This window comes from Saccostrea echinata, unplaced genomic scaffold (assembly GCF_033153115.1).
Source record: "Saccostrea echinata isolate AGI-Se365-2 ecotype Australia unplaced genomic scaffold, CSIRO_AGI_Sech_v1 ptg000023l, whole genome shotgun sequence".
NCBI lineage: Eukaryota > Metazoa > Mollusca > Bivalvia > Ostreida > Ostreidae > Saccostrea > Saccostrea echinata.
Genome location: NW_026889772.1, coordinates 4,140,671 through 4,153,187, shown reverse-complemented (window position 1 = coordinate 4,153,187; position 12,517 = coordinate 4,140,671). Strand labels below are relative to the sequence as shown.

General features: G+C 31.6%; 1 protein-coding gene across 3 annotated transcripts; it reads left to right on the top strand.

The window, feature by feature from the left end:
* Nucleotides 1–351: 351 nt before the first annotated feature.
* On the top strand, nucleotides 352–7,098 carry LOC133191357 (uncharacterized). 3 transcript variants are annotated; one of them, XM_061327105.1, is made up of 9 exons: nucleotides 352–530; nucleotides 1,326–1,371; nucleotides 1,539–1,603; nucleotides 2,017–2,130; nucleotides 2,713–2,844; nucleotides 3,647–3,771; nucleotides 4,150–4,382; nucleotides 5,738–5,830; nucleotides 6,576–7,098. In XM_061327105.1, exons 1-9 carry the CDS (start codon nucleotides 356–358, stop codon nucleotides 6,970–6,972), a joined length of 1,380 nt encoding a protein of 459 aa, XP_061183089.1. In that variant the 5' UTR covers nucleotides 352–355; the 3' UTR covers nucleotides 6,973–7,098. The 3 variants fall into 3 exon arrangements, with proteins under 3 accessions (XP_061183089.1, XP_061183088.1, XP_061183090.1); XM_061327104.1 differs by having other exon boundaries at nucleotides 4,147–4,382; XM_061327106.1 differs by lacking the exon at nucleotides 2,017–2,130 and having other exon boundaries at nucleotides 4,147–4,382.
* The last annotated feature ends 5,419 nt before the right edge of the window (nucleotides 7,099–12,517 follow it).

Below are 12,517 nucleotides of genomic sequence, written 5' to 3'. Positions count from 1 at the left end.
CACAGAGGTACACACTCGTCGCTGTTAAGATGAGATATTTTATGAATTAGGTATACAAGAACAATAGAGAATCCAGCATTCACCTCCTAAATTCTCTAGATATAATCCCTTGCTTCCAATTGTAAGGGAAATGTGATGTTTTGTAACAGTATATTTGATCTGCAAATTAAAATTAAAGACCTAAATACCTCATTTATATAGTAAAATTAGTTGATTACAGTGTCATGTTTCTCTACCATTCATGAAATCAAATCCCCATGAACCAAATTTATTTCTCAAACCACAAAAATTTGACTCCTGGTGATGAATATCAGTGATAATACAATATCTATATATTTCTAGGCTTCTTTTTACAATGAATGATCCTGAGGAGACAGACTCTGAATGGGACAGTACTCTGGATTTTACTTCTCCCAGACAGACTGGGGATAAGCGGTCAGTTCCCCCGGAGATTGAGGATGAAGAAGCCAGTCGACAGGATTCTGTTGTGGAGAGACCCAAACCAAAGGAGAGGACATCACTCCCAGCCAGTTAGTCAATTATTGCATTCTGTTCCTAAGGCTGTTTTAATTTTTAATTGATGCATATTTAATATTTTAAGCAACGCAGCTCTGTTAAGGCTGCATAAAGGGGACTGGGCCTAATTTATACGGGAAATGTTTACTGGGACATCACACAAATATAGCAATTTCTCACAATAACAGAAAATGAAATAATTTGCAATTTTAAACTGCATAAGAGTAATGAACTACATCAAAACTTTTCGCAAGGGCATACACTTAATAGATCTTGACCATTTTTTGAATATACATAATGGAAACATTCTTTAACTTGAAAAGTGCTGCTGCATGCTTTCCTGAAATTGAGGGCATATAACTTAATAGATAGTACATAAAATACTTGGTAAAGGTCAAACATATTTCGACTAGAGCCAAATATCTTGAAATTTAAACTAATAAAATGCAAATTCTATTTAAAGCAGCAGCATTTTCCATAAACTACAAGTAATGCTGAAACAATTTATTACTTAAATTTTTTATTTTAACTAGGGTATGGCCTTGCGATATTGAAATTTGTTTTTGACCTACATACAGTGCACATTACATGCATTTATCACGTGACTGTACAGTACAGAGCGGGGTATACAATGTTATTTCAATTAATATTAAAGTCATGTGATAATATATAACGGAATGGTACATTTTTTCATAACTTGATAAAAGTAACAATTAATGGACATGATGGATCAAAAAGTGCGATATATGTGCATGGAAACACTGAGTTGAATGTGTATTGAATTTTCTGTGGCTGTTTTATTGTTTTAGACCAGACACCCGAGGACTACACCTATGCAGAGGTGGTCAGAAAAGAGTAAGTCATTTCTCAAATGGATGAAAATAAAGTATTTACAAAAGAATGATATGCATTCCTTCTTATTAAGCTCATAACTTTTTGTATTTTTATTTTATTAAAGACAGAAAGTTTAATGTCCTCTACAAAATAATTAAAATTAGGAAGTATTCTTTATATATACTTAGTAAACAACCACAGAAGAAGTCAAAGGAAAGCCCACCTCCGTACAACTTCCGACCAGCTGTTTCTGGTATGTTCAAAGCTATCCCATAGCATTCTACCATTGAGAAAGTTCACAAGATTTATAAAGTTCCCAGTCAAAAAAAATCTATTTTTCTCAGTTTAACTTAAAGATGTAATCACAGGTCTTCCTGGAAGCAAACAAGAATATTGCTCACTAAATGGGAACATGTGATCATTTCATGAACAACAAAATAATTTAAATTTGCAACATATTTCTTTATATACATCAAACAAAACATTTTTTAGAGATTGTAACATTTTGTAATGAAAATTATCAAAACAGTGCAATAAATTTGTGACCACTTATAAAGGATTTCTTTTCCTCATTCTTTTTGTCAGAGCACTATATAACTCAGATGAGTGCTATTGTCCTTGGGACTCCTGTTTACCCTCATTAAGTAGAATTGTTGAATATTTTAGGAAACATTACACCCCAGAAAACAGAGCCTCCTCCTGGGAAAGATAAAAAAGGAACAACTTATGATGTCACAACAAAAGGGAAAACCCCAGCTTCACAACAAGACAGTATAATGAGTAAGACACAAACCAAACTCAGCTCTGTAGCTATATATAATGCTCTGTCACACTTAAACTCTGTCATTCAAATACAGTTCATCAAAATCTGTGAAAGATTTATTTTCTATACTTAACCTGAAGATGTTTTGAGATGTGTTTTTAAGTCACAGCAGTTACTGTAAATGTGGAAATGTTTACTTGGGGGAAATTTATACAAATTTTGAAATGAGTAAAGTTTCACAAAATTTATCACCATCTGAAGGTGAATAAACCAACATATTTTGTAAACTCTTTTCCTTCTGTAAAATTAAACCCCAAGTAAACACTCTGTTAAATGGAAATTGCAAAATTTTACCCCATAAAAATGTCCATGATCATAGTATTGTTTGTCTAGAGGAGGTTTGTTAATGGTATATCATGATTGTATTACAACAAAGAGCTATTTTCCTGCTCATTGGCAGTAGTTCTTGACAAAAGGAAGTTTTGAAATCTTTCTGGAATAGCAGTACAATGTAGATTGGATAGAAATAAGAATATATTTCGGATCCGTAGATTTGTTGATCACTGCATTTATAATATTTGATTATCTCCCCTGATCAGGCACTGGCTCCTGGGATGATACAGATGAAGATGAGAAGACGCTGCGAGAGCTTAGAGAGACATTTAAAACAGAGAAGAAGAAAGAGCAGGAAGCTGAATCACTCAGACTCAGGCTGGAGAGTCAGGCAGAGGGTAGGGGACTAAATTAGGCTATCATTAGGGAACTAGATCAGGCACTTACAGAGCCTATATGATATCATAAGAAGAGAGATGTTTAGAAACAACAGGAAACTGAATCATTCAGACTCAGGCTGGAAAGTCAGACAGAGAGAAGGGATTGATCTATCATTATGGTACTAGATTAGACTCAGGCTGGAGGGTCAGGCAGAGGGTAGGGAAATGAAAAGCTATCATTAGGGAACTAGATTAGGTCCTCATTTAATTGGTGTATATTATGACAATAAGGCACTGGTAGGACATTAGATAAGTGTAACAGGAAAGGAGAAAATGTATGGCAGGACTGGGAATCGAACCCAGGACCCTTGCGTCACCAGTCAGGTGGCATGCTCTAACAACTGAACTACCCAGGCCAATATACACCGCTCAAACCATTACATTCTTACTCCTTAAATTGTCTTCACCCTCAAAGACACAACCCAAGTTCTTTCTTCCCCTGGCAGGACTTTCATCTGCAAGTCCAGGGGTTGACAACGGCACCAAATTATGTATAAACAGGAAAGGAGAAAATGTATGGCTGAACCAATAATCGAATCCAAGACCTCTGCATCGCTAATCAGGTGCTCTACCGACTTAGACCCAGACCGATATACACGGCCCATACCATTACATAAGATTATCAGTGTGATGTAGCACCATTAAGACTATCAGAATATCTTCACAATGAAAATTTCTCAGATATTTTTTTGTTTGAATGAAGCATGTATTTCATCAGTGCTCATATATTATTTCTATAAGTGTTTTTTTCATTGAGCAGATATTAAAGCAGATGAAGGACAAATGACCAACAGGTCTGAGAACACATGGAAAAGCTGGGCCAGTTTTGGGAATAAGCTTGGCAGATCCTCAAATCGTAGCAATAAAGGAAAGAAAACAAAAAAGGTAATAATCAACACATGCAGGAAGAGTTACCTCCCTTAACTCAAAATATCATCTTAACAAGTTATCTGATTTTGCTGATAGTAATGAACAACAAACTATGAAATGATGTGAATTCACAAAATATTTATGATGATTATTATCATTAAATACATTTATGTAAATGATTATCTGTCAAGAGACCAAGAAAGAGACAATATAAGATTAACATTCCCGATATTAATTAATGGCTGTCACAGGGAAAAAAGGATGTCCCACATTCCTACATGTATATATAATAATAATTATTATTAAAATATTATAATTAGTTAATACATGTATAATAATATATAATATTAATACCACTCTGTTTTAACAAAAAATCTAACATGATTACAGGAGGGTAAGTCTGTTCCAACCTATCGGGATGAGGGTCATTATGATGCAGTGGATGTAGCTCAGGTCAGGGCAGCAGTTCAGAGACAGGAACCTCCCTCACATAACATGTTCCAGGCGCATCCCAACAACGAGGTCAAGGAGCAGGGCCATCCACCTGATAAAGACCACGATATAAGCTTCACAGACTTCAAACCAGCCTACATGGCACCCCCCTATATTGTCAAAGAGGAAGCTGGGTAGGTCATGATGTAGTGCAAGTGTTTAATCCACTGCAGTTTAAAATTTCAAGCTTCAATAATCAAAGAATTCAAAATGAGGTAAATATTTTAGGAGGAATTTTTTTTAAAAAACACATATCAGCATGAGATTATTATTTGTGAGTTGTGACATATATGGTCCAGCACATGCAGTGTACACTATATTTGTATTACAAATTGTTACATGTAGCATAGCATCATTATGTATGTTTCGTTGTTGCTAATACATGTATGACTTATTACTTCGGTACATGTTTGTTTTGTTGTTGCCAGTATGACTTAATTATTACATTGGTAGGTTTTGTTGTTGCCAGTATGACTTAATTATTACATTGGTAGGTTTTGTTGTTGCCAGTATGACTTAATTATTACTTTGGTATGTTTTGTTGTTGCCGGTATGACTTATTACTTTGGTATGGTTTGTTGCTAGCAGTATGACTTATTATGCCTCCCTTCGAAGAAGGGAGGGCATATTGCTTTGCTGCTGTCTGTCGGTCGGTCTATCTGTCGGTTCACCAACAGTTTCCATTCATTTTCTTCACAGAGGTTACACATACTGAAATGAAATTTTATATACAGATTTATCATAAGAATATCTAGGTCAAGTTTTGCTTTGGGTAAGATTGAGCACTTTTTGACAGAGTTATACCCCTTGGACTTAGGAAAATTCCAATTATTTGCAGTTTCCGTTCATTTTCTTTGCAGAGGTTGCACATACTGAAATGAATTTGGTATACAGATTTATCATAAGAATGTCTAGGTCAAGTTTTGTTTTGGATATGATCAAGCAATTTTTTTGACAGAGTTATGCTCCTTGGACTTAGAAAAATTCCAATCATTTGCAGTTTCTGTTCATTTTCTTCACAGAGGTTGCACATACTGAAATGAAATTTTATATACAGATTTATCATAAAAATATCTAGATCAAGTTCTGTTTTGGGTACGATCGAGCAATTTTTGACAGAGTTATGCCCCTTTGGTTTAGGAAAATTCCAATTATTTGCAGTTTCTGTTCATTTTCTTCACAGAGTTTGCACATACTGAAACGAAATTTGGTATACAGATTTATCATAAAAATATCTAGATCAAGTTCTGTTTTGGGTACGATCAAGCGATTTTTGACAGAGTTATTTCCCTGTGACTTAGAAAAATTCCAATTATGGGGGGGGGGGGGGGGGGGGATAAGTGTTTCACAAACATCCCTTGTTACTTTGGTATGTTTTGTAGCAGTATGGCTCATTACTTTGGTATGTTTTGTTGTTAGCAGTATGGGTTATTACTTTGGTATGTTTTATTGTTAGCAGCATGACTTATTTGGTATGTTTTATTGTTAGCAGTATGACGTGCTATTTCGGACATGGATCAGTACAATATCTGGAAGTGGACAATGAAGAAGAAGAAGCTATGATGCCCAAACTTGCAGACAGGTAAACTTGAAAACTCGCAGACAGGTGAACTTGAAAACTCGCAGACAGGTGAACTTGAAAACTCGCAGACAGGAAAACTTGAAAATCTAGAACCACAGGAGTACTACTCCAGGGCTGTAAAACATAGATGAGCTCACTTTTAATTTGGTCTCCGTAAATTTGTTTGTTTGTAAAAGTGAGACGAAGATCAAAAGTGTTCCTCTAAGTTGTATGGCCCCGTGTACACAGATCTTAGAATAGCTATATCTTCTTCTATGACCAATGGACCAGTTTGCCTATAATCTTGTGTCCCCATATTTTTGCAAATGTTGAACTATTTTTCTTCAACTATCATAAAGATTTCTTTATTCACTATATTTTTTTTCATAATTCATTTATTTTATAATTTTAATATAATTTATTTTTTAAGCAACGTACATTTCATTGTCTCTCATGCAGAATAACATTTATAAAAGATTTACACCCACTGAATATTTTCTTTTTTATGAAAACTTTGATTATTTTATGCTGTTTCTCTGTAGCATAAAACACAATTTACTTCTACACTAGTATTACGATCTTTTTTTTAAAAGTCATCTGAAACTTACAATATGAAAGAAGTGTTAAAGGTCATTTTTTTCATGGCTCCTCCAGAAATGTAACATACTGATGGATAACACAATATTTTTTTATGAATAATTTAAAGATGGATATAAATTTATTGAATAAACACTTTGTTTTTAGTATGGTTCTTGTTTCTTTGTAGATTGGAGGGAATTTTCCGGAGAATTTGGCAGGAGTTTTTTGGAGCACTACGCATTGTGACAAGTTTCTTTATCCTGTTTGTGGTAGAACTATTCAAGTACATCATTAAATACGTCTTCCAGCCTATATTTATTGGAATTTTCATGACGACTGGTGAATATGTCATGAAACCTGTACTTTCAGTTTTATTCAACGGCTTTATGCAACCAACAGGTGTTTTCTGTTGGAATTGTTGTGTTACATCGAAACTTGTGTGTTCTCCAATCATACAGATATTGCAGAAAATTCTAGAACAGTTTGCCAAGTGCTGTAGACATGTCAGGTGTGTGGAGATTTTCTGGAAAACCGGTAAACCTGGGCCGCGAAATGTGGAGGAGGCAGACATTAGGCATGTATAAAACTGTACAGAGGTTGGACCAAATCAGTTCACATCCCAATCAAACAGGCATATCAAATTCCTCTGTACAACTAAAGTGTACTTAAATTTCATTCTTGTATCAAAAACCCAATATAATTTTAATATTAACAAAAATCTCTGTCAATCATCATATGAGAGCTGATTATTCTATTTGGGTCTTAAACTTGTTAAATAAGACTTGTTTTAGTCGAATATATTTTGGTAGTAACACAGGGGTACAAAGAAACATTTTCTGCATTTATTAACCTTGAAGCAATAATGTACAGGGATATGAGGTTCCGTCCAACACAAAGTATGAATCACCAGTGTTCTTGGTTTTATCATGTGGAATGCTTTTGTTTTAAAATATTATACATGTATATTTTACTCTATTTTTACATAATTTCATGTTTTAAATCCCTCCATTTGATCTTCATCAGAATCCCATAACAAGGACAAGCTATACAACATGATGCCATTAGAATATTAGTAAATATAGTATCATCCCAAGGTAATTGAAATAAATCATATTTTATACTGTATAATTATGAAGATGTAATGAGTGGTTTAAAGAACAAATAATATTAAAATAGAATTGTATATTTCTCTGGAGAAAGTTTTCTCATCTTACAAGTTACTTACTCATGAATATTCAATACATGTAATACCTTCTATATATATAATTTTATATGAACACAAAATCAAGTTGTTTATTGTAATAATATACCTATGTTACTTTGTTACATAAGTAATTCTGTCTACTCTGTAGGTTTCTTACACTAATTAAAGCCATCCGTAGTTAGTGATGTCTGCATTTAAATCCATGTGTATATTATATTGCATTTTCTGTTTTTGAATTAATGCTCAGTAATAATGCAGTGAAATTTAAAATATCCCATTATAAAAACAGTACAATGGATTAAAAATTCTAAAAATAGACACAATTAATGCTCTAATGGGATAGCCTGGTATGACTTGAGAATGATATTTCTTCATAAAAAATACCGGGTATGTAAACTGTGTACATGGGTGAATTAAAAAAAAATGACCACCTAACTGAATTTTTTTGGAAAAATTCAACTACTTCTAACATATTTTTCACTTATAGCATCATATTGCACATGCATTCTAGTTTAAAATCCTGAAGTGGCAATAGAATAGACAATTGGATTAAAAAGTTTCAGAATTTTTATTAGTAAAATTTCTTTTGAAAAAAGAAAATATCATTACACCTTAAAAGACTTTCTAAAATACATAATCACAAGAAATTAGAGTTTTTTATGCTTCAAAATGGTAAAAGGGGTATAAATGATTAAATCTAAACCTTGTTTGAGTATCTTCTCTTGTATATGTGACAAAAAATTGGCTTTTTGATTGTTATTTTACATTATTTTTTCAATTCTGGTTTGAAAAGTTTTAATATGAAAAAAATATGAAGCAATAAAATTCCCCAAATTTCACTTTTGTGTCCGTTCAAGCCAATTCTTTAAATCTATAAGCAAAAAAAGAATTTTTATATAGGAGTTCTCTTACAAAAAATACTAGATTTTGAAGTGACCCTATGTTACATTATTGTGTTGCACTCCTGACATCTGATATGTATTTTATTTAACATTGTTTTAAAAATTGTAACACACAATAACCCATTCTTACTTTGTAAATTAATTTGTCCTTTTGATATTTTTGATCGTTTACGGCAGGTTTTTCATATATAGAAGACCTTGAGACATGATTATTTGCAAAGTGTAATATATATAAATTGTATATAAAACTAAATGTGAAATGATGAAAACTATTCCCTGAATTGACTAGAAAATTTCTGTAATTTGTTGATAGAAATAGTGTTTTGAACATCAAATAGTATCAAACATTTTTTTTAACTCATTTTTTAGTAAAGATACATGTAGTTGAAAAGCATTCATTTGGTAATTATAAAGCAGTTTTGTTGCACTCCTGACTGCAGTAAAATTTAAAACCGTAGAACACAAAAATTCATAAAGTGTTGGCAACATCAAGTGGTAATGAAACTGTGCAATGTTTAAAGTCCAATACTTCATAATTAAAACAGATGAAAGTATTTAAAATTCGCATTTTATCTGGAATTATTCCCAATTTATGCCAAAAAAAACTAGCTTAAATGTATATTTAGAAGATAAAATATATTTTAGAGCACATTTTCCTTTAGAGGACAAACACAGTAACCCACCAGAAAAATTCTACTCATCATTTTTTCTTTATTTTTATTCCTATTGGATGATTTATAATTCTAACATATTTGTTGCACTCCTGACCAAAAGCATTGGGACCTTTAAAGTAGAATTGTGAAGTGAAAATTACATAAGAACTTGTTCTGTTGTTTCAGTGAAGTTGAGGAGGAATTACTTGAATTTTTGTGACAATTTTTTAGTGTGTTTATTTTCAAAGTTCATTAAAAAAAATCACAAAAAAGATAAAAACACATCTGAATTGATAAAATTGAAAAAGGAAGGATTTTAATAATAAAACTGTCAATAATTTAGTATTAAATTATACAAAAAGATCATTATTAATTAATGAATACGTCTAAGCATGAATAGAAGTGTTTTCATCACACAACTTGGATCTTTAAAAAAAATGTATTGCACTCCTGACCACAGAAATATATATCTGAAGTACAGACAGATCCTGTAATTGATAAATCTATTTGTTAAAAATGTTCTTTGTGTCTTTCTTTTCCAAAATAAAAATCAGAAAATCATATAATGATAATAGTTTTTTCATGCTTGGGAGCAAAACATCAAATGTTGCACTCCTGACATTATTGGGTATGCACATATACTTGACTCTAGTTAATGCTGCTTGTGATTTATATAACATTTTTAAGTTTTAAATTGTATATCAGTTATTGTTTTACACTTCCAAAATTCTTTTTTGTCTTAATTTTCTTTCAGAATTTTATAATTGATGTTTTTTCACAACACTACATTTTTTCTGTTGCACTCCTGACATGGTATAACATTTTTTTAAACATCAGCCATGACCACAACTTGATTAAACAAAAGTTACTACAGGGCACATTTAAAGCTCCATACTCTGAATATTATCAGGAAAGTCTTTATTTTCAGCATAAAGCATTATTATTTATTTCACAGATCTCCAAAAAATATTGAAATTTCAAAATGTCACAAAAAGGTGTTGCACTCCTGACAATTTTAGCATCATTTTTGGGCATAACTTTTTTGTTAATTGAGATATCAACGAGATATTTGGCAGGTATTTAGACACTATCTAAAGACATATGCTGAGACATAGAAATCTATTTTCATTGTCTGTATTTTTATTGTGGGTTGATAAATATGCATTTGGTCATTTTTTTTTAATTCACCCACATATTCTGTGTGTACCAGGCATTTAGCCCCTATGACTGTGAATTATGAAACTTGTGTACCTTCTGAATGTATTTGCTGTGTAATATACATTGGTGATACTGTACATATATTGTGCTGTAGCTCAAAATCAAAAAAATCACAATTGCCTAGATTTAACGATGTGTGCACCTATAATTGTTAATGTTTATTGACATAATATGACTTATTATATACTTGTATCACATATTCATAGATTATAGAGTTCGTTTGTTACATTTATGGTTAACATTGTTTATTGCTTGAACATGTTGAATGATATATCTATATAAAACATATCCCACAGTTTTATCTTAACTGGTTGTTTACAGGTTTTATTTTTTTTTTTAATTTAAGATTTTTTTCAATTTTTTATTTACTATTATTTATTAACAATGAATGCATGTATATTATATTGTTACACTGAGTTGTTAAATTTCATATATAGCAGTACAATAAATAGCTTGCAGAACTAAGTGTCTTGTTAATAGGGGTGTAATCAATACATCGATGTATTAAGATGCGGGGGGGGGGGGGGGGGGGGGGATCTGATACATTGATAATTGAAACACATGTAAAATGAAGTATTAATTTTTTGGATATTTTCTGGAAGTATATACACTGTAATAGACATGTTTTAGTCTTCAAATTAGAGTAACTGCATAATCAAAATGACAAAACTCTTTAAAACTCCAAAAGAAAATTTAAATTCCCTTTCTATCAATTAAGAAAAATAAAAGCTGAAATCTAACTTCCTTAAAATCAATAGACAATATGAAAAAAAACAACAGTAAATGCAAAGCTTGATAGAGAGTGAAACCTTGTTATCTGGAACTCCATGGGACTGAGAAAATAATTCGAGATATCCAAGTATTCAAGATATCGGGGTAAAATACTGAAAGAATAAGTGATTGGGACTATCAAATCACTTCGACAAATCGATGGTATTCGAGACATCAGTGTTCAAATTACCTTAGCTCAGCTGTATATTGATATATTAAATTTTTTTCTGAAATACAGTGATTATTTTTCCCTCACGATACACCATGAATAAGGAATTTTTTGAGAAATTTCTTGTTATTTAACATGTTTAAAGTCAAGATCTAATAAATGACTTTAGACTTTCTTTTTTGTGCTAGATCAATCAAAACTTTCTTTTTCACGTACTTTACCTTTCTAACAGAAATACATGTATGTTGAAAATAAAGTATTTTCAAGGAATTCAAATTGAAATCATGTGAAAATTGATCCTGATACCTACATTGTATATTCAATTCAATATTATTTTAAAGAAGAGGCTAAGAACATACATGTTACCATTTTCTGAGAGACTGTAGGCAATCTGGATACATTTCTTTTGTCTGATATTAAAAGAAAACGCCCATATTGAAAACTGGTTTGCTTATTTTTCACTGAAAATGACATTTTAAAATACAAATGTATGATTTTTTTTGTCTTGTTTACCTATAAATTACGCCCCAATACACCTTAATTGACCAAAGTTATGAAGCATCATTAAAGGAATTTATTTCTCAAATTTAAGAAATCTGTACACTCCTTTTATTTACTAGACCTTAAGATACTTAATAGAATAATTTTTTTTCCAAAAAAATCATGAACATATATATATATTAAAATCTGTTTATAAACCAGTAGGTAAAATGAATAAGTCTAACCATATATAGTTTAGATTTTCATTCAATACTATCATAAAAGTGATGGAAAATTGTATAGATTTATGAAGGGTATTGCAAAATGAGAATTTAGTACATCAGAGAAAATCTACAAATTCTTAATATTTTAGGATTTAATATTTGCATCATTTACAACCAAAAGAAGTTTAAAAAAACATACCACTCCATGTACTCACTGCTTGTAGCAAATAAAGAGTCCTTAAGAGTTGTTTTAATTTTCACGGAGGGAGAGGAATACATACTTTTTCATGTCAGTTCTTGAAGAGGTTTTTAAATAAATATATAAAGTATATACTCATGGGTGTGCAAAACTCTGACCCCTTTTCCTGGCCCTATCCTAGCTTAAGGAGTCATTTGCATGATTTGAATAAACATGAATTTACACTCATCTAGAAAGTTTCAGGTTTTCTTTTCTAGTCCAGTGGTTCTAGAGAAGTTTTTAAATGGCACCACCCTATTTTCTTATAAA